At 39.5% G+C, this 20663-nt stretch overlaps 1 protein-coding gene across 10 annotated transcripts in view; it reads left to right on the top strand.

Moving 5' to 3' along the window:
• Positions 1-20663, top strand: part of NFIB (nuclear factor I B) — a 277138-nt gene that overhangs the window by 99420 nt on the left and 157055 nt on the right. For 9 of the 10 annotated variants that reach the window (XM_074166088.1, XM_074166085.1, XM_074166086.1 and 6 more), the window contains exon 2: positions 6017-6548. In XM_074166088.1, the coding sequence (XP_074022189.1) occupies positions 6017-6548 (532 nt within the window). The remainder of the gene's footprint in view (positions 1-6016; positions 6549-20663) is intronic. The other variant, XM_074166089.1, reaches the window with a different exon arrangement.

Here is a 20663-nt window from a genome sequence, read left to right as displayed (position 1 = left end):
AGGGAATAGTAGAGAAGAAACTGTACCAGGCCATTGTTTTGTGGGAGATCCATTCAAAGTGTCACTCGTAGACAAATACTGTTAATTGTTGGTACATAATAAGTCAAAGGACAACAAAATTGAAATGAGGATAATTACTCTAAAAAGCAGGTTTGAGAAATATTGATTTGATTGGAATCAAACGATTTGCTCTCTTTCAGCTCGCCAGTTTACGCAGAGCCTAATGAAAGGGTTTGAAAGGAAAAGTGCAGTTTTTGACAAAAAAACACGAGCGCCCGCCGGTGCGAAGCAATCCCGTCTTATGCTTAATTAATAATATGTAGCCTGCCCACAATGAGGGCGATGTGAGCCGGGATGACCAAGCTGTGCAGCATTTTCTTGTTCGGTTACGCTGGGGCACGGCAATTTTCCCCCTCCCAGCTAAATTGCCGCGCGCGCGGAGGAGGCTGCACCCTTCCGAGGACGGAGGGAAAAAAAAAAAAAAGATTTACGCGGTTTTTATAACAGGGCTTGCAGCCGCTTTTCAAGCCGGGACGGCGGTTGTCAGCGGGACGGGCGGGAGGGAGCAGGGGGCCGCGGAGCGGAGCGCGGAGGGCGGCGGAGCGCAGCGCGGGGGGGAGCCCGGGCTGGGGTCCCCGCCGCGGTAAAAATGCAGGTTTTTTGAGACCTGACGGGTTTAGGGGGAGCCGGCTTGGGAAGTTCCCTGGGTGCCCCCGGGAGCGTCCTCGCCGGGCGTAGGGAAATGGGGAGCCTGCGCCGGGGCACCGGAGCCTGTTCCGGAGGGTAAACCCGGTCTGTAGAGCCAGGGGATACTTTTCAGAAGCTTTTGTGAAAGTCTGTCTTAGGAGGATGTGATGTAAACTGATTAAGCGATAACTGCTTGCTTCCACATTGGTGCAACAAATAGCTAAAGAAGCAGAAAATGTGCGAAAGTACCGTCTCCTGCAATAGTGGTGTGAAGCGGCCGGCGATGCACTCACAGTTGCACGGTGAATAAATAAATACGATTTAAGTTATTCCACAATTAGAAAGCATTGTAATTCAAAAGGACTGAAGTATTCATACATTGTGAATGAAGATGGAAACAATGATAAGGCTTATTCAGTGATTGGATACAGTCCTGTAGCTTTTTGGCTGACACATTTTTTATTGTTTATATTTTGTTTGGCATCTAAGTGTGATTGACTTAGATATGGATATTTTCAGCAAGTAAATGTGAGCTGCAGTGGAGCAAAGCTGGAAAAGAGTGCTGTTGAGATACTTCTTCTTCAAAAGAGAAATGAATGCACGTAGGAAGGGTTTTGCGTACCAGATACGCACATGCTTACAGGTACACACATAGAAATAATTACTTATGGTGGAATCTGCAATTAGTAAAAATTAATTCTGTGTGGGCTGTCCATCCTGTGAAATTATTGACAGGCAATAAGACCTCTGCACCAGAGTATGAACCTGACAGTACAACTTAAGAACTGTTTTTCACATTGGAAGCATGCAAATTTTTACCACCACCTCTGTACGGTGGGTAGTTAATTTTGTTGTTTCCCACTCTACTGACATTTTTTTTCCATACGTTTGCTTTTTAGACTCACAGATGTAATGAATTTCCTCATTCTTTACAAATCTGTATTAAAATACTGCACTCAGGTGTATACAAACCCGCAACATTGTACTGCTACAGCCATAAATACAAGAAAGCAATTCCTGGTTTTCGTGCGTTGATAACTTCTCCATAATATTTTACAATCATGCTGTACCATGTGCCATGCAGAGACATTTCCCATTTAGTGCTACATATATATGAACGCAGTTGCAGCAAATTGATTTTAATTGGGAATCTTTCTCTACCTATTTGGAATGATAAAGGCATTTTGAAAATAATCTTTCAGTAAACTAGAAATTAAGATTACACTGGCAATGAGAACTTATACTTTGTGTTATTTATTTATTTAAAGCAAAAGATTGATGGATTTTTTTTTTTTTTTTGAGTTGGAAATGAGTTAAAGTAATACTGCCAAAACTGTTCTCTCTATTGTGTTCTCCATCTCTAGGGCTCTTAACGATGCACATTGACTGTGGTAGTGTATGCTCAGAAGCAAATATTTTGGTAAAAGTTCTGAACACAGAACACCTGTTTGGATTGAGATACGTGCGAAAGCAGTGGTTCAGTTTGTGCCATGACAGGGCTGAAGCTTCTTTTAGAAACAAGCCTAAAATCCAAGGTACAGCTTTAAGACAAACCTTGGCGATTTGAATGTTACCCATCGGTCTTTCAACAAAAGTTTGGTGGGTGTAAAATAACTCCAAGGAAGAGTGAAGACTTACCAAATGTGCTTTAATTTTTTTGGGGTCCTTTCCTCTCCTTCCCGCATGGCTCTTTCCCCCTGTTTTGGAATGAGTGTAATCTGCGTTTGTCTCTCTTGCGGAGGCATGATAGGATGCAGTTACTACATGCCTTTAAATGCTTGGTCTCTTTTCATATTTTTGCTGTGGTTTATTTTTATGTTATGGTGCTCCAGGAAACTCAGAATATGTTGTCATTCTCTTTTCCGCCACGAATATGTTGTTTCATTCGGCACAGAGAAAATCCATTCTGGGAAAGCGAGTACACGGAGTTTTCTGTATAAAATTTCTAGACCTCTGCCTGGTGTATTTATTGTGTGGTGCTCTGTTCAAACTTGCTTGAATTGATACAAAGTTTATAAAACTGAAAGATAGGAGAAGTGTGCTGCATTTCCCCTTTACCTTTTCCAAAAGGAAAACCTGGCCTATCTATCATCACTAGATGACTGGTATTTTTTCCTTTATTTACAAGCTAGATAGATACTATATAGTATCTAGCTATATAGTAACTTCCATTTTAATTTAAATTGCCAGTGCACAATGGTTCACCTGAGCCATTTGATATGACATTTGAAAATCTTACCTCCATAAATCACTTTATTGCAAGAGCAACTGTGGCACATGGGTAAGTGCCACATAAAAAGAATATTTCACTATTGCCTGTATGAATATTAAGGGATAAAAAAATCAAATTCTGTATATGGCTTTTTAGGATGTTTAGTGGAGAACGTGTATGATTAATTGCAAATCTCCATTTAGGATCATTTTTATGGGCACTTCTTCCTGTCAAGTAATGTTTCATTTGAAAGGACTCCAGATGCACAATGAATCTCTCATAGATATTTGATAATATTTCTTTAGAACAGGATGTTCTTTGCTCTGTTTCTCCTTCACACTCTTTTACATATATTTATATCTTTAGGTTTTAATGATATTATGAAAGAAAAGTCCAAATAAAGTTTTTAAAAGAGTTGGGTTTGGTTTTTTTTTTCTCTCTTTGAAAAGGAAACATTCAACCACTACAAATTGGAATTTAAAACATGGAATTTTTCTCTATAAAATTTTCATAGATGTAAAATGCTATAGGTAATTATTGGCATTATGTGCATGGCAACTATGTGCATTACCTAAAGGCATAGCCTTTTCAGTTTGTAGTGTTCTTCTTAAAAATGAAAACTAGATGTACAGTATAGAAGTAGTGTAGAATATTTCCACATTAATTTTATTGCCATTTTAAGTTATACATGCTGAAGTCTGTTTAGATGGAGGGGAAATCATTGTATTGGGGCAAAAATTCATTTCTCCCAAAGCTCTTCAGCCTCCTGCCTTCTCCTCACCTTTAGCTTCAGCTGTTAGAATTTTCAAAATCTGTAGTAAATCTGTTTTATTCAGTCTAAAATGAATTAACACCGCACAGTCTTTATGCTTATGTTAATATTTTTTCTAAATTTTATTTGAATACTTCGGTTGAGATGACTTTTGTAGAAGAAAAAAATAAACTTTCTTTAGTAGTTATAATTGAGGAGAAAAAAAGCATGGCATCAGAAAGCGTATGAAGATAGGGAAGTCTTATCATGGGCTGTGGTTACTCAGAGCAGTATTGCCTTCCCACACAAAGAACAGATTGTGGTTTAACTCTTTCCATGGCCTAGTTTTATGTGCCAGTATAGTATCGGAATTGTTCAAATCTCTGCTGGAAACTACTAATCAGTTTAATTATTGCCTTTGTGGCTCTTTGTCAAGCATCATACTGTAATGCAATAGTTTATATCCTGAATTGTCTTTCTATATTGTCTCTCTCCTCTTTTTTTCTTTTTCTTTTTTTTTTCTGTGAAGGTAATATAGTCATAGGTAAACTGCTTGCAACTTTTCAGTTGTTTTCTGTTTGATTTGAGGATGGTTAGGGTAGAGAAGGAACTAAATCTAGTGGGGTTTTTTACCATTCAGGAAATTTTTAAGTTTGTTTGAAATTTGAAGATTTAAATACTAAATTCTTGGCCTGAAGCTTCTACAGTGGCAGTCAACTCTGTATAAATGAGACCATTAGTTATACTTTCATCATTTTTACCTAATGGAGTTAATCAGCCTATTGATTAAACATAATTCATTCCTTGTGTAGCAGCATAGCTAAAATATTAGTTTGTAAATTGTATTCTTGAACATAATTGTATAAAAAAGGTTCAGTTTTAGTTTGATTGCACCGTGCCACTCAGTATGATGAGCAATCTGCATGGTATTTAAAACTAAATATGCCTGCACACAGGAAGAAAGATACCTTCCCTAAGGTCTCCCTTCCAAACCAAAATACAGTAATGTTTGATAAGCAGATCACACTGTTTTAAACAGCGGATTTGCTCATGGAAAAGAGGCATTAGTTTTGGGAAAGGCCTATTTAGATATTAACATGGATGTGTAGGATGATACTTTACGCAGACAAAACGAATTAATTTAATTGCTATAGGATGTGCTTGTAGACGACAACTAAGCATTACCTCCTTAACGCAATCTGTATCGCTGCTAGGCAGAAGATAAGAACTTGCAGGTGAAGCCAGATGACAGAGAGGGATATTTTGGAACTGTAAATAAATTGCATGGATTTCACAAAAGCAGCATTTGACCAGCGGTGCACTCGTAATGTCACTCTGCCACAGCATGCAGAAACACAAAGAATGCAAAGTTTGTGCCAAGTTGCCATTTTTCATTGTACACCTCAGATTGATTTTTAAGGGGTTTAGAATAATTGCCACACTCATGTGATCAGTTAACAAATTAACTGACTCTGTGGGGCTTCAAAACCCATAGTGGAGCTGCCGGAAGAACATAAATGTAATTTTTGTTCTCAACTTCATAAACTTTTATTTTACAGCGTTTGGGGGTGGTGGGAGGGAAGCCCAAAGAGCTGAAAGTACAGAAGCTTCTGTTCAGGATTTGTATACGACACGCTGTGTCTTTTGCCCGCTTTGCCTTACTGTATACTGGTTTCTCTAGTTACCACCACTGGAATGGTGCTGTTTCAGTGCTGGAATGTTGGACGTTTGATAAGAAAATGGATCAAGTTTAATGGCGCATGCTCTTTGTGCCACCAGCAGTCTCTTGCTGAGAGCATGCTCCAAAAGCGGGAACTGTGTGGCATTACACTGAGCATGTATATGCTTTGTGTTTCTGTGCCACAGAGAAGAGAAATGAACTGTGGCATTCGCCTCAGCCTTCCGAACGTTTCTGCTCAGATTTTTTAAAACCGTATAGTGTCCTCTTTGTGCAATGGTACTTTTCTTGATGTTAGCCATTCACTCAGATATTTAAATGTTAGAAACAAAACATCTTGATAGCATCTCTTTTAAATGGTGTTGTCTCTGCAGCGTTGCGGGATGAAGTGAGGGGAGGCATACAAAATAAAATCTTCACATGATTCTTTCAAAGGGTGAAATATGGGGAAAATGCAATTCTCTGTGCACATTTTGTCTGCTACCTGATAACAGTACTAATTGCGTAAAAGATGTTATGCAGAAATTGGCGTAAATTTTAAGTGTTTATTCTCTTCGTCTTGGATTTCACCTTAAGATTTTCAGAAACCTTTCTCGACACTGCTTTGATTATAAGAACTTACTGACTTTGAGTTTTCTTCTTCTCTTCTTTTTTTTTTTTTTTTTTCTTCCTCCACTTCTTTCCACAGGATGAATTTCACCCGTTCATTGAGGCACTTCTTCCACATGTCCGTGCAATTGCCTATACTTGGTTCAACCTTCAGGCTCGAAAACGCAAGTACTTTAAAAAGCATGAGAAACGAATGTCGAAGGATGAGGAAAGAGCAGTCAAGGATGAGCTACTTAGCGAAAAGCCTGAAATTAAACAGAAGTGGGCATCCAGGCTCCTGGCCAAGCTGCGCAAAGATATTCGCCAAGAGTTCCGGGAGGATTTTGTGCTCACGGTGACTGGGAAGAAGCACCCATGCTGTGTATTGTCCAATCCTGACCAGAAGGGTAAGATTAGGAGAATCGACTGCCTGCGACAGGCTGACAAGGTCTGGCGTCTGGATCTAGTCATGGTGATCCTGTTCAAAGGCATCCCCTTGGAAAGTACGGATGGAGAGCGACTCATGAAATCCCCACATTGCACAAATCCAGCACTTTGTGTCCAGCCACATCACATAACAGTATCAGTCAAGGAGCTTGATTTGTTTTTGGCATACTACGTGCAGGAGCAAGGTAGGAAGCAGATTGTTGTGTTTCTGTGTTAGTATGTCAAACTCTGATTCCAAGTAGCCCTGTTTCCCCTATGGGCTGGCTTCCAGTGAAACATTATTCTGTGGTCTATAGACGTAATGTGGGTACATATCCATATGTAAATCAGCATGTGTATATATATACTTACATGCACACACACACATTCCTACAGACCTGTGTAAATGACATGTATGTTTGACATACCTGCCTGGTTCTCTTTCAAGAGAGAGCCAACGTTTCAAGAGGGACGTTCCAACGTAGTACCTTAGTTCTGCTGAAGTTGCCTTTTTTTTTTTTCCTTTTCTGTCAAAATGGGGAAATATATTATATAGTTTTTCCAGTTGTGACTTCAGAAAACTTTCTTCTTGTTTTTCAAATTGTTTTTTTGTTTTTAGTTCCTCCAGTACTGCTAGTAACAGATGCAGGTATGTGCAATTGCACAATCACAATAAATGCTACAAATATTAATTATTGTCTTTGTAGTTACAAATAATCAAGAATTCATCCTTAAACTGATGAACCTACTGTCACTTTGAAGAGCAATTGTAGACTTTCTCACATCGATAAAATAATACATGAAAAAACTTTAGCACAGAAATACTGCTTTGTAAATACCAGATGTAGTCAGAATTACAGCACACAGTACTTAATGTTTTATTCATATTTTACATCACTAGCTCATCTTACCTATCTGAGCTTTAAAACAAAGATCCAGGTTTTAATATTTTGAGAGAATTTTCCATAAAAAGTGTATTTTCATAATTACAGTCCTAAACTTAACTTTATTTGGCAGATAATTGAAGTGTAGAAAATTGCAGGAACACCATGAAAAAGCATCTTTGACTTAGTTTTACAGAATGAAAATAAAACCAGGGCTTGTGATAATCATGTATCTGGGAATAAAATGCTAGTCATATTGCATATTCAGATAACAATGCTCATAGGCAGGTTCCCCGAAACTGTAAGTGGCTCTAAGCAGATAAAGGTTTTTTTCTCTGATACTAAGCCTTCTGAAATGCTTTTTCTCTGTGAGGGCTCATTTTGGTTCTTTCTGGGGTTTATACCATCCTCTAGGTGCCTTTGTATTGCTGACTGATCAGCAGTAATAAAGCATTTATTTTTTAGCCGTAGATCTCAACTAGGGAAAATTTGACCAGCCGCAGATGGCGGGCCATTTCACAACTTGGCCTGGTAGTAGGCAGAAATGGCCTGCAGAAGGGCAGATGGCAGGCTGTTGTTATCTGATGCCCAGTACATAACTGTGGGATTTAACTGAAAAGCAAACGGAATGGATTTTGTTAGTAACAAAAAAAAATAAAATTGCACATGTCTTCGTTCGGCATGTACTCATTCTTTCAAAGAACAGACACACAACACAACTGTTTTGTTTTCAGTGAATTTGTCTTCTGGCATTTACTCATGCAGGTGGAGCACTGTGTTTATGTGAACATATAAATAGGGTTCAGGTTTTTTTGATTATTCGTCATGAAAAAGTACATTTCATTGTTTTGCTTCGGTTGTTTTTTTTTTCCCTGCTTGTATTTTTTTTTTGTATTTTTCTCTCCACAGCAGTCGAAAACACTTGGATGTTTTGCAGCGACTTTAAGTCACTGCAGAGCCCAGTAAATCTGATCCCCAATAACACGGGAAGAAAGATTTCTTCGATAGCATTAAACAAAATATCTTAATTACAAATAATTTGTACCTTTAAACTCCTTTTGTGAAGAAAAATTTAAATGCTATTTTGAATGCATATATTGCAAGACATAGCTTACTGATTAATTCTAATGGATTTACCTGTCTGTAAAAGTCAAAACTACAAACGGAGCCAAAGCAGTTTAAGTAGCTCTTGAACTGAAGAAGCTGGGGTCAGAGTACTCTTACACACTGTCGACTTTTAAGTTGTTGGAAGCCAGTAACTTGAAGTGGGAGAAGGAACTGCAGGGCATAGCTGATTTTATTGATTTAAATGGTTTGAGAATATGAGTTTATTTGAAACACTTGTCTAATCAGAAATTAGTAAGATACGCATGCTGTAATATTATAACTTTCAAAGTTAAATGTTGCTACTTTGCGAATATACTGGAAGATGAAGCTGGCGAATTTCTGTGTACTAAGTCACCCTTAGTAGACCCTTTTTTTTGTTGTAAACTGCATGTATTTTGTATCTGTCTTGCTGCTTCACAGTAAACTTTCCATTAACATCTCTTGGCTCTCGTCTTGAAGAAGCCATATTAAGATATCTTTGTATTTTTTTTTTCCGTTTTGTCAAACTTTGATTCTCTACCTCATTGAATGAAGCTTAATTGTGGCACTTTGTAGTGCTCTCAATCAAGAGCACCAGGCTTTGCAAAAGATAAACATGAAGTCAACCAAAATGCTGCACGATACACATGCTGTTTTGCTTTTTATTTATCTTTTTAAATAAATAAACCCACCTAATAGTATCATGTAAAAACTAAGCGGAGAGACATAGGAACAATTAAATCCCTGAACGAAATATCAAGAAGGAATTAGCACATAAAATGAATAAAGGGACCAAGTAGTTTGGGTTTTTGTTGCTTTAAAAAAGATTAGGGGAAAAAAGAGGAGGAAGGATAGTTCGAGTGCCAGTGATGGTTGCCAGTGGCACCAGGATTGGCATCAGACCTTCTTTGTTTAGCCTAGGATGCCTGTGATTTGTTGGTTGGCATCCGCATTGCAGTGCAGAGTAATGTTACAATATATTGACAATTTCCAGATCTAGAACTGTCAATAGTCCTTTCAGTTCTTAATAAAAAAAAGAACTTCTACTTCCATGCCTGCCTTGGAAGAAGGAATAAGGACTGAACTGTGAAGTTGTCATTGACCAACTTCATCTCTTTCTACTTTTCACTCATCTCCCTCAGAATTCAGCATCTTTCTCTCTTTCCCCTCCCTGCCCCCCCGCATTATCTTTCTACTGTCCTCTTATGCTTTAGGATCTTAAAAAAAAAAGAAAAGAAAAAAGAAAAAAGGGCTTGACATAGGTTGTAATGCTGCTCCTTTGACTGAAATGGAGGAAGAAAATGGGAAGTACACACTGTGATCAATGTTTAACACCAAAATAATTCTTAGTTCTAACATGCTTCTGCAGGGCTCTGTGTGTATCAGGTCCTGTCCCCCTCCCTCCGATGTTTTTAAAAAGCCCAAACCTTAAAAATGGCATGAAAGTTGTTTCTGGTGTCAAAATGGGGGTTTGGTTGTTGTTTTTTTTTTTTTTTTTTAATTTTTTTCTGTCAGGCATCGGAGAGTGTCTATCATTTGGTATGAAACGCATCTCAGTCCATAAAATCATTCAATGGTATTTGATTCAGTGCAGCGCTTATGCTGTGTTCCCGTTGCTACAAGAACCGCCATTTTGTTTGTCGAGTGCCAGGAGAGGGGGAAAAAAAAGGCAGACAATGTGCTTGATGCCAATAATGGTTGCCAGTGGCACCGAGGTTGGCATCAGACCCTCTTTGTCTAGTTGCTGAATGCCTTTGATTCGTTGGTTGGCATCCGCATTGCAGTGGGCACATTGGAAAGTTTTTGACAATCAGTGAATGAAAGCTGCAGTACTTGTTTGCTGCAACAGAGCCCAGATAATACAAATCCCTTCTTCTGATAGATGTTTTACTTACTCTTACAATAGCTAATTAAAAAAAAAATAATTAAAAATTGCATTGCTGTTTTTTCTAAGACATAAAATACCTACAGTAATGTGCATCATCTGCGGAATTCCTAATCCCCGCGTCATCTCTACTGGGTTTTTTTTGCAGCATAAATACAACGCAAACTTGATGTTAGGTATTTCAGCACTTACTGAATAAAGCATAGTAGACCTTAAGAAATGCTTTAGGAGTTTAAAGGACTGAAGCAATGGTACATGTAAATTGTAAACATTTGTAAGTGTTTTTAATGCATGTGCCTCTCTGAGTACATTTCTCAGATCAGTCATGTTACTGTTTACACTCTCCTTTGTCCTTGTGTAAGAGTGATATAATTGGGGGAGCCCACATCCCCAGCTGTTAATAAACTCAGAAGTTGAGGGAAGGGAGGATCTTTTAAACTATCCAAGAAGGAGGGCAGAAAATAGATGCAGATGTCCTTAGTCTGATACTGTTCAGGCACTCTTTTTTTTTTTAAACTTCTTAAAGCATTAAGATGCTGCTGCAGTTCCAGCTGCATGACTTTGTTACCAGGAAATCAGCAAAAAGACTAAATAATTTCTGTTGGAAGTTTCCTAGATAGTTAGCATTAATATTGCTTTCCGGTTAACTGCTATTATCTCGTTAATTAATAAGAAGGATTAGCAGCTCTGCCCAAAGGGCTGCACAGAAGGAAGCCTGGCCTACGTGAGTCCCTGAATCACCAGACTGTGTCCTGTCCCTTGGCGGGGAAGGGAAGGAAAGGGGGGGGACAGGGAAAAAAAGGAAGAGAGAGGAGAAGAGGGGGAGAGGGCGGGCGCGGGCTGGCTCCTGCCGCCGGGGCGGGGGAGAGGGTTGTGAGCGGGACCCTCCTGCCGGGTCGCCGGTGCCGGAGGGGGATGTCTGCGGGTCGCCGGGGCTGCCTCCCCTCACCCTTCTCCCCTCTCCCCCCCGCCACCCGCCGCCATCCCCCTGGGTTGGCGGTGGCGGGTCTTCCGCGGGGGACGAGAGCGTTTTCGCGTCACCGCAGCTGGGGCGCGCGGGGCGCCGCATCTGGCAGGGATGCGGGACGGGTTTTGCCCTCTCTCCCTCCCTCCGCGCCGGCAAACTGGTACTCCTTGCCCCAATGTGGGGGATGGCACTTTGTCACTGACGGCAGCCCTGAAGGCAACATGTGCGCGCTGGCTCACCTCGAGAAGCGCGTCTTCCTCGCGGGAGTAACGCGTCCGAGTTGCAGGAGTGGGTGGGTGAACTCCCTGGGTGTCTCGGTTTTATTACCCTTTTTGAGTTGTGTGAATTCATTCTTGCAGGGAATTTGTATTTCAAATTTTGATTTTTTTTTTTTCTGTAGTCATCTTCAAGTTATACTTTAGTTTTCATTCAGTAAGTAGAGAAAATCGATGATGTAGTACTATAATAGTAGCTTTCATATTTAAAAATTATAAATAAAATTATTTTTGTTAATTTGCTGTGACTACAAGAAATTCCACTTAAAATCGTGATCAAAAATATGTTTTAAGCAGTCTCCTTTTGGCAGAAGTCATATAATGGTCATATGTCTAAGTGTCACACCACCCAGATGGATTTTGGACGATGGTTTGCATTTCTTATGTGCACTGATGCTTCCACATACAATTAATAAAAAAATAATGGGCTTAGAAGAATCAATCAATCCGTTGAATTGTTGATTGTTTCTACTTCCATTAACTTTAATCATTTGCCTCCTTCTGAATACTTTACCTGGGAACATACAGTTGAACATTTAACCTGTTTTGCAGAAGGATATGTCAAGGTACAAGGTGATTTGTTGGAGTTTACACAGCAAATTATTAGTTCCACTGGGAACAACAGGAAATAGAACTTATTACTGCCTGTACCTATAGGCATCTAGGTGCTCCAGGAGCTTGTCACTTGAAATGGCATGCTGATCCCTTGCACTAAGTCTCGGTTTTGAATCAGAAAGCCAGTGCAGAAGCAGAAGTCTGAGTTTATGTTTTACCTGCTCTCGTATGAGAAGAGGCTTTTGTAGTTTAAGAATCTGATAGGGAATAATAAACCTTTTTAAAACTTTGAATTCCAGTCTCTTTGGACATGCGGAAAATGTAATTTTAGAAAACTTTTTGTGTCAACTGAAAAAGACACTGTATCGATTGTTTTTCTAGTTTTCTAGTGTGAAATTTTGGATGACTACTATATCAAGTATCTCTATTGTGCTGAAAATTACAACAGGAAAGACATTTCTCATTAGGAGATGGAGATTAATTTATCTGGGTGTATATATGGGAGTAATAACATTTTTCAATTGATGACTATAGATACTTTGTTTATAAAGATGTAGGAAATTAAAACATTCAAAAAGATCACCCACCAATTTTAATTTTTCAGAATGTGTATGTGTGAACTGACATTCGGACAGTAGATCCAAAGAATTCAAAATGTGTACTATTCTTTTTAATTTAGTTTCCATCAGAACAGGGTTATGGGTCATATGTCTAGTTCATGAGAAAGGAAAGGGAATTTTCCTTATTTAATTTTACTACTGCAGTCAGGAATGAAATATATATACATTTTAGGAAGGAGCTTTTAGCTCGTTATGTTTTTTCTTACCAGGTACCTGAAGGGGAGTCCTTTTCACAGGGTTAAATGACATTAATTGTGTTTAAGACAAAAGAGGCTTATGGTTAAATAAATTCTGTGCAACTAGTTGAAAATTTAGAGGTCAGTGTTAATTTATGAATGTCATTTAGATCGACAGCAAGAAGCTATAAAGTAAAGAAAGAATAGAAAAGAAAACAGAAGATTCTTGCTTCACGGTAGTTTCAGACAGAAGAACAATACTGGGAACAAAAAAAAAAAACGCTTTTAAACTATAAATAAGGCCACTAATTCACTAAGGAAATGCTTCAAATAACAGCAGAGATTTATGTTTTAAGTTTCTTAATTTTCATGCATATTGAATTCATTGTAACTGTAAAAACTTCATTAAAATAATTAAACAGTAAATACCACTGCAGGTTGGATTTTAAAGTTAATTACATGAGATTGCTGTCATGTCTACTTCTTTTTCTAGCTTTCCCTTCTTCCTTGCTTTTCCTCCTTCTCCTCTTCCCTGCTGCTAGTGTAGTAATGTAGACATCTCAAGGACTGGTGACCCTCCGAAGCTCTGGTCTTTGGAGCAGCGTACCACAGTGCCAAGCACAGTAATTCCAGAGGCTTCCTAAAGCGTTACGTTCCAATGACAAGGTGGTGTGTTGCTTTGCTGTAATCATGCGGGTTAGGATGATCTCGAGATCAAGTTAAATGGCTAACTTAACTGAATAGGGCTGCTCCTTCCTTTGTGGGGTGGAGAAGAAAACCCTTATCTAGAGACACTTTCCAGATACTAAGTGAACGTGAAAAAGAAAGAAGGTCTGCGTGATTAGCCAGTTTGTTTGACAGATGTCAAACAAGATGTCATTCGTTCCAGGGAGGTTTCATGATTTTACTCTGTGTCTCCTTTTTTATTTTTATTTTTTTTTAAACTCTGGTTGCTAAAAGCCTGGCTCAGGGCAGTGAAGCCTGGATTAGAAGAGGTTTGAAAGGCTCAGAAGCTAGTAAAGGGGAAGTAAATCTTAGATTATTAGCTTTGTCCAAGAGAAAAGAGAGTTGATTTGGGTGTGTATATTGTACTGTCTGGGAGCAGTGAGTTGTGTGTGAAGTTGGGAACATTCTTCTAGCACAGCTGTTAATCTTTCCCCCCACCTTTTTATTTACAAAAAGATTATGTTCTTACACTCCCTTCCTCCTCTCCCCTCCCACCCCTATCCCCCCCCCCCCCGCCCCCGCAACTGTCCTTTCAGAGACTTTCTTTACGTCCTTGAAGCATATTGTGCTTTTTAAATTTTAAATAAATATATTTTTTTAGCCATTTCTTAGGAACCTCATTATTGGCATGTGACTTTTGTTCTAGCTTTTTTTTCACAGTTGGTGGGAGATGGGCACTTCAGACTTGGCTTTTGTGGGAGATTCTGTCTGGGGAAGGGCTGATAGTCTACAGTGTGTTTATCAATAATAGTGTTTCGGATGTTTTTAACCAGCCTGAGGACCAGAGCTTTTGCCTTCATGCCCCACGACTCCTATGTATTACATCTTTAATGTAACTTTAAATGACTTTAAATTATAGGGACATTGGAGTAATTTTAATGTTAGTTTCCTCCTAACTACTTACGGAGTTTGGAACCTTTTAAACTACTTTTTTTTTTTTTACTCTAAGAAATAGAATTGAAATAAGGAGAAGTTGCCGTGATATGGCACTGGGGAAAGCATGGTGCAAAGCTTAGCTGAAGCCCATTCAACCATTAAGTGTTCTTTTCCCTTGGATAAACCATGCACTTTTTAACAGTAGCTGCCTATCATCTCCAGACCAGAAGGGAAACGTTTATGTTTTCCAGTGTCCTTCCATAAGGGCACCTTCACAAAAGGCATCTCTATGGCTTTAAGTGGGCCTTTGATTGTTTCCCCCCTGAAAAAAATACATATGGCAAAGGCACAAAACGATTCCCCTTTTTCTTCCCTAGAGAGTGAACAGGAAAGCCAAATGCAAAAATGAACAGTTAATGGACACTTTTTGAGAAACTCGGTGTGTCTGTCGAGAAAGTAGGAAAAAAGATAAGTTTTCTGATACTGGTTTGATGCCAATGCTGTGCACAAGTAAGTATATTCCATATTCTTTGAAGTTATTTGACAATTGAGAATTCTAAACATTTAGGTCTCGAACATATTGTTTATATATTTGTATTCCCAATCTTCAAGTTGTATTAACCTGAATTACTGTACATATTTTCATAAAGGATGAATTTAAGCAAGTGAAAGATAAGTACGAACTCTTTATCTTTAATCTAATGTTGTATTTGAATTTTTATTTGGCTGTCTTGCCGTATCCTTCACAAGCTGTCTTCTGAGAAAGATGTCGTAGGATTTATACATTTTTCTTCAAAATAGGAACAAAGAAATATGCACACATTAGAACCCAGTAATCACAAATGCCATGTCTTTAGACATTAAATATAATTAAAATATTAAGAGAAGATATACTTTTTTGCTTGTGAATTACATTGGCCGAAAATGCATAACCATTTTCAGCCTTTTCTGATGAAGCAACTAACAAGGAAATACTGGATTTGCTTAGAAGATCATTACCGAAGTGCCCTGTGTCTGAGAGATAGCAAGTACATTTACTGCAGCATCAGCTTTCCATTGCGTGATTAATGCCATTGAAAAGGATGCTAGATGTGTTGAAAGGATGACTACACTCCAGTGTCCCTGATTTAAAAGTGTGAAAACATCTCCTAGTCAAGACGACTTGTATTTTATTATACTGACATCTGCAGTTTCTGGATGGATTACCTTAAATTTGTTATGCCATGTTAAAAGACGTGTTTTACGAGGCTGGCCTCAGCTCCTGGCCTTGGTGTCAAGAACCCTGCTACGTGATGCAACATGTCTTGTTAGGTTTAATTGACCAAAGCCGATTTGTTAAAACAATTCATTTGTGCTGTAACTCATGCCCAGGCCAAGTTGCTACCTGAATCTCTTGACCTTGACTTGTCTGGGTCATGAAATGGCTGCGAACTGCCTGACCTCTCCATTGTTCAGCAGCCACGCCGCTTCCTCCGGTTCTTTGTGGTAATCGCTGACAAGAAGATCTCGGCCCCGAATTTACACCCCAGTGGGTTTCGCAGTGTCCCTCCAAGTGGTCGTGTCCTCCCTTGGATGTCCTGATGTCACCACTTTTTGTGTGCTGACAGCAGTGGGGACAAATGGGCAGCCCTCCTCAGTGGAAGAGCGGTGGGAGGATTTCTAGGGGCTGGAGGGAAACTCCATCCTCTCTCAGGCTGCAGTGCAATTCTCCTCTGTTAGGCTGCACGAGTTCACTACGCTGTTCAAGGGGAAACACCATCCGTCTTAGTCAGTCCTGTTTCACTGCGAGCTTTGTTCGAGTGGGATGTACTGGGAAGAAGGATCACCATTGAAAATGTTTCGTGATGAAAATGTAATGGGTATGCACACAATTTTGATTTTTAGGGAAAAAGAATGATCAAAATAATTTCTTGGCGTGAAATGGAGGAGCATTTCATGTCAGTGTCATAAGTGGCTATTTGGTTACTTCAGTACCGAAACATCGTTTTTGTAAAGACCAGATTGTGTTCAAAAACAGCTGTGGTCTCTAAAGCAAAGGACATTCATTACACACTATGCTTGATGTACTATCTAAACTTATCAAAAGGGGAGAAAGAACAAGCTTTGTCTTCTGCCCTTTTTTTTTTTTTTTTTTTGTGAAACACTTTGGTTCTAGGGGAAACTACTTGTCCTTAAGAATTCCTCACAGTGCCGGGGGGAGTCATTGGCCCCATATCCAGACAGGCTGCCTACTGTCCCTGATGCTAATGACAGCTTCTTGATGTAGGCTTTGTGCTTCCTGTAATTACCTACAATTTGACTGTTAGGACAGTTTAGTTTTTTGAGATGGGTATTACGTCTAATCATCTGCTGCATTGTGCCACAGTTTTAGGAAGCCTTTAGAAACCAGTGTCAGGATCTGTTGAAAAACTGATGGCATGATATCGCCTTGCTGGGTTAAGAAAGCTCATATGCTAGTACTGGTACCACTATAAAACAAGTAAATTTGTAATCCAGTGGTCGTCAGATAATTGGTATTTTCTTAACTGAAGGCCTTAGCCTGAAAACCTGAAAACTTTGCTCACGTGAGTAGGTTTATTCAATCAGATTGATTTAATTTAAAACATATTTTCTTTCACAGCTCTGTGCACTGACTTTTGCAGTGTATGATCAGGTTTATATTTCTACAGTCCACCTGATTTCTCTGTCAACTCATTCATCATTTTTTTTGAAAAAGAAAAAAAAATAATCAGATTGTATGCATACATACAGCATTCCCATGCACTTGTAATGCACTTGTAAACGACTAAACGTTTTCTTTCAGTGTGAAACTCCACAATCTCGGTGTGATTTTTAATTGCACTTACATACTTCCTCTGAAGGAAGAGAGTGGTAACGCTGACGCAAGGAGCTTGAATGCTATCACTGTGATGACAATGTAAAGTATGACTCAGTGTTTAGACGCAAGGACTTCAAAATCCTTGTCCTGGTCCCCAGCCCTTTCTGCGGCTCCCCGGGTGACCGCCAGCAGGTTGCTTAGTCTGTCTGCACCTCCGGTCCCCAGGAGGGAGAGCACCACTTGCAACCCATGCCTCAGTGAGGGTTGCAAAACACTGAGATATGTACGGGCTGAAAAGTTATAACTCTTCCTGTATTTTACTGCAAACAAATTTCTCTGTGCTGGGCTCTATGTTGTAGAGAAATGTCTTACCCGGTTTTCTCATGCCCGGACGGAAGAAACTTGCCCAAGCAGGGAGGGCCAGCACAAAGCATTCCTCCACCACAAGCCCTGCGGTGGTACCTCCCCATGGGAGAGGGCATTGGAGAGAAACCACGCGGCAGAGTTGGCCCGCCACGGGAGAGCACTCCTTGGGTCACCTGTGCTTCAGTCTGCAGGAGACCTGGGCAGGGCTGGCCCTTGAGGATGGGACCACAGTGCAGGGGCTTCGATGTGCTCAGGGAGCTGTCAGAGTTTTCTTGCTCTATGACAGTGAAGGGAAAATAAATACTTTAGACAGAAAGATAAAAGAAGCAATCATCATGGGCAGTTATATGTAGGTTCATCCAGCTGGCCCACCATGGAGGAGGCATCTGCAGTGCCTGCAAGGGTGGCCTTTGAGCTCAGTCTGGTTCCCCATCCCTCTCTTCACTCTGAGCCCACGTTTTTGAGTCAAGTGGGCCAGTAGCTCAGACCAGAGCACACCAGCATGGGAAGAGGATGGAAGGTCAGGATTTTGGGGTGAGGTGTGAGATGAAACCCAAGCAAATGGAACAGTGTGCTTGTATCTGCAATATGCTAGTCATCCTGTTTCATCTCCCACACCTGGTCAAGTCTGATTTATGAGGCAGCTGGGTGGGAGACTATTGGTTTGTAAGGGGTTAGTCCAGGGTCTTGTCTTGAAGGACCTACCTTTGCCTGAAGCCCCTGATGATTGTACTGAAACTCACCTAAATAATTAGTCACTTGTGCTTTTTGGACCCAGTGTGCTTTCTACTTTTACTCCTTAAGTCCTTGCTTTCCTCATTCCTTCCTTTATGGTGGTATTTCAGGTTGGTAATGAGACAGATATAACATCAACACCTACAAAATTACTGTTTCTACTTCTCAAAGTGGGAAGTGACATTAATTTATAAAAATTAAGTCTGTCCATGCATTTTCCCCATGCAACACTGAAATAGCGCAGTTTACAGCTAACTGAGGGTTAACATCAAAAGTTATTCTATTGTTTATCTTCCAGTTAAAGAATAACCAGCTTGTGCAGAATGGAGAATTGGAAAATTGATTGGGCTGTCTAGATTCAGGCACAGAATTTCAAGTAATCTATATCAAGTTGTGAGTTTACCATATATGCATTCATAAGTGACTTCACTGCCTGCAGTGAAGTGATCTATAAAGGCTTATGTTGTAGGAGTCAAGGACTTCTTTGGTTTTATTAAACCTGAGGGAATTTTTTTTATAAAGCTATGTGTAATTACTTTAACTGGCTTAATTGTTGCCTCTTTTTTTTTTTTTTTTTTTTTTTTTAATATAGTTAAGGAAACAGATTTCACATTGTTACATAGGGCATAAGAATTGTTTCTGCACTGTAACTATAGAGAGGAGTGCTGTTACATTTCAAAACATGTGCCTAATTTTACATTGTCATAAACAAATGCATTGTATGTATATAGTCCTTCCTGGCCTTTCACATGTTTTTTCACCATATTGCTGCTATAACTTGAATATTCTGGGACAAGAATTATAGTTGTCCTGTAATGATTTCTGTTCTATTTACAGCCTACAAATAAAGGAAAAGCTGCTTATAGTAAAGTGAGGATCACTGGTCTTTCAGTAATTAAATAGACTTGTTATACTGCATTAATCCTTTTTGGAACATTTGGAATGACTTCTTAGCACTCACAAACACAGCATTAGGGATAGCAATTAATCTGTTGTTTGTCCTCCAACATTTGTGTGATGTAAAGAATGTGCATTCAAAGACATATTTCAGGTGTAGGACAAGGATCATTGCGGAGTCAAATAACAATATTGATCATTCAGTAGTGTCAACCGAGACCTAGAATGAAGTTGCAACATCTGTTAGAAGAACTCACACACCACTAATTGTGTCCAACTGAGAGGATTTATGGTGTAATGGTGTTCAATGCTGTCTAGTTTTGGGTGCTGTGCATGAGAAAAAAAAAAGTGAATTATTTGGAGGTAGCCAGAAACTTTCTAGATTTCTGATTAGCCTTCCTTATCGCTAGGACAAGAAATAAAGCCTTAAGATTTCATCAGGAAAGATTGTATTCAAGAGAAAAAACAGTAACTTTCCAATGATGAGGGCAGTATAGACTGAGAGAGGAAAATGGATTATTTTTATCAAGGACAAGGTTTAGGAAGCATCTACCAAAGTGACACACCTAAACTTGATCAAGTTGTCCAGCAGAGAGATGGTTCAGGTGATCTCTTTATGTCCTTTGTAACCTCAGGGTCCAGTGATGTTAGTGCAGTAGTCGAATTTGCTCCTTTTCTGTGCTTTGACTTCACAAATAATGAGCAAATAAAAACACCCAAACTTTCTCTCAGACTTCTGCAGTTTTGTAATTGCTTTCCTGGACATGGCTTGCATAGTTTTCTTTGATCAGAAGGGCATACTAATTCTCTTGCTGCTGTGCTGGAGTCTTGTGCTGTTCTCCTGTATTGTTCAGCAGTAATTAACTCGAAGCACGGTGCAGAGCATTAGCTTCTGAGCCTAGGTTAAATCAGCAGAGGAGTCTTATGTTCCTGCGGTATATAGTCTTAGAACACGTTATCCTATTGCAGTAAGATAAAAGTGTTTTTAAATATAGTCCAACCAGTTTGACCTTGTGAGAATTCAAGCCATATTAATGGTAACTTGGGCTTGCTGACGCGTTTCACAGTAGGACAAGCATTAACACAGAGCTCCCTATTCCATCTGGTGAGGAACCTACAGAGAGGGCTATAGATAGACTTTTTCTTAAATTCTGTCTTCCCTGTGCTAATGACACTTCTCTTGCCATCGATAGGCAGCCTGTGTCTGAGACCAGCAGGCGCAGTTAAGAAGAGACCCTATGAAGTAACAGTATCAGAACATGTAAATATGACTGTTGAACAGTAATAGTTATGGGTTGTATTTTGAGAAGCAGCGATTAGCGACAGTTTTATTGTAGCAAGTGCGTGTATGAAGTGCCTGGCTTCTGTTGTAATGCCCTGTAAACAGGTGTCAAAACACAGAGAACAGAATTTAATGTTTAATCGACACATTGCCTATAAGTTGCAAAAAAGCTC

This window comes from Numenius arquata, chromosome Z (genome assembly GCF_964106895.1).
Source record: "Numenius arquata chromosome Z, bNumArq3.hap1.1, whole genome shotgun sequence".
Lineage (NCBI taxonomy): Eukaryota > Metazoa > Chordata > Aves > Charadriiformes > Scolopacidae > Numenius > Numenius arquata.
Note: the sequence above shows the minus strand (reverse complement) of the source record. Positions and strands in the feature narration are given on the sequence as shown.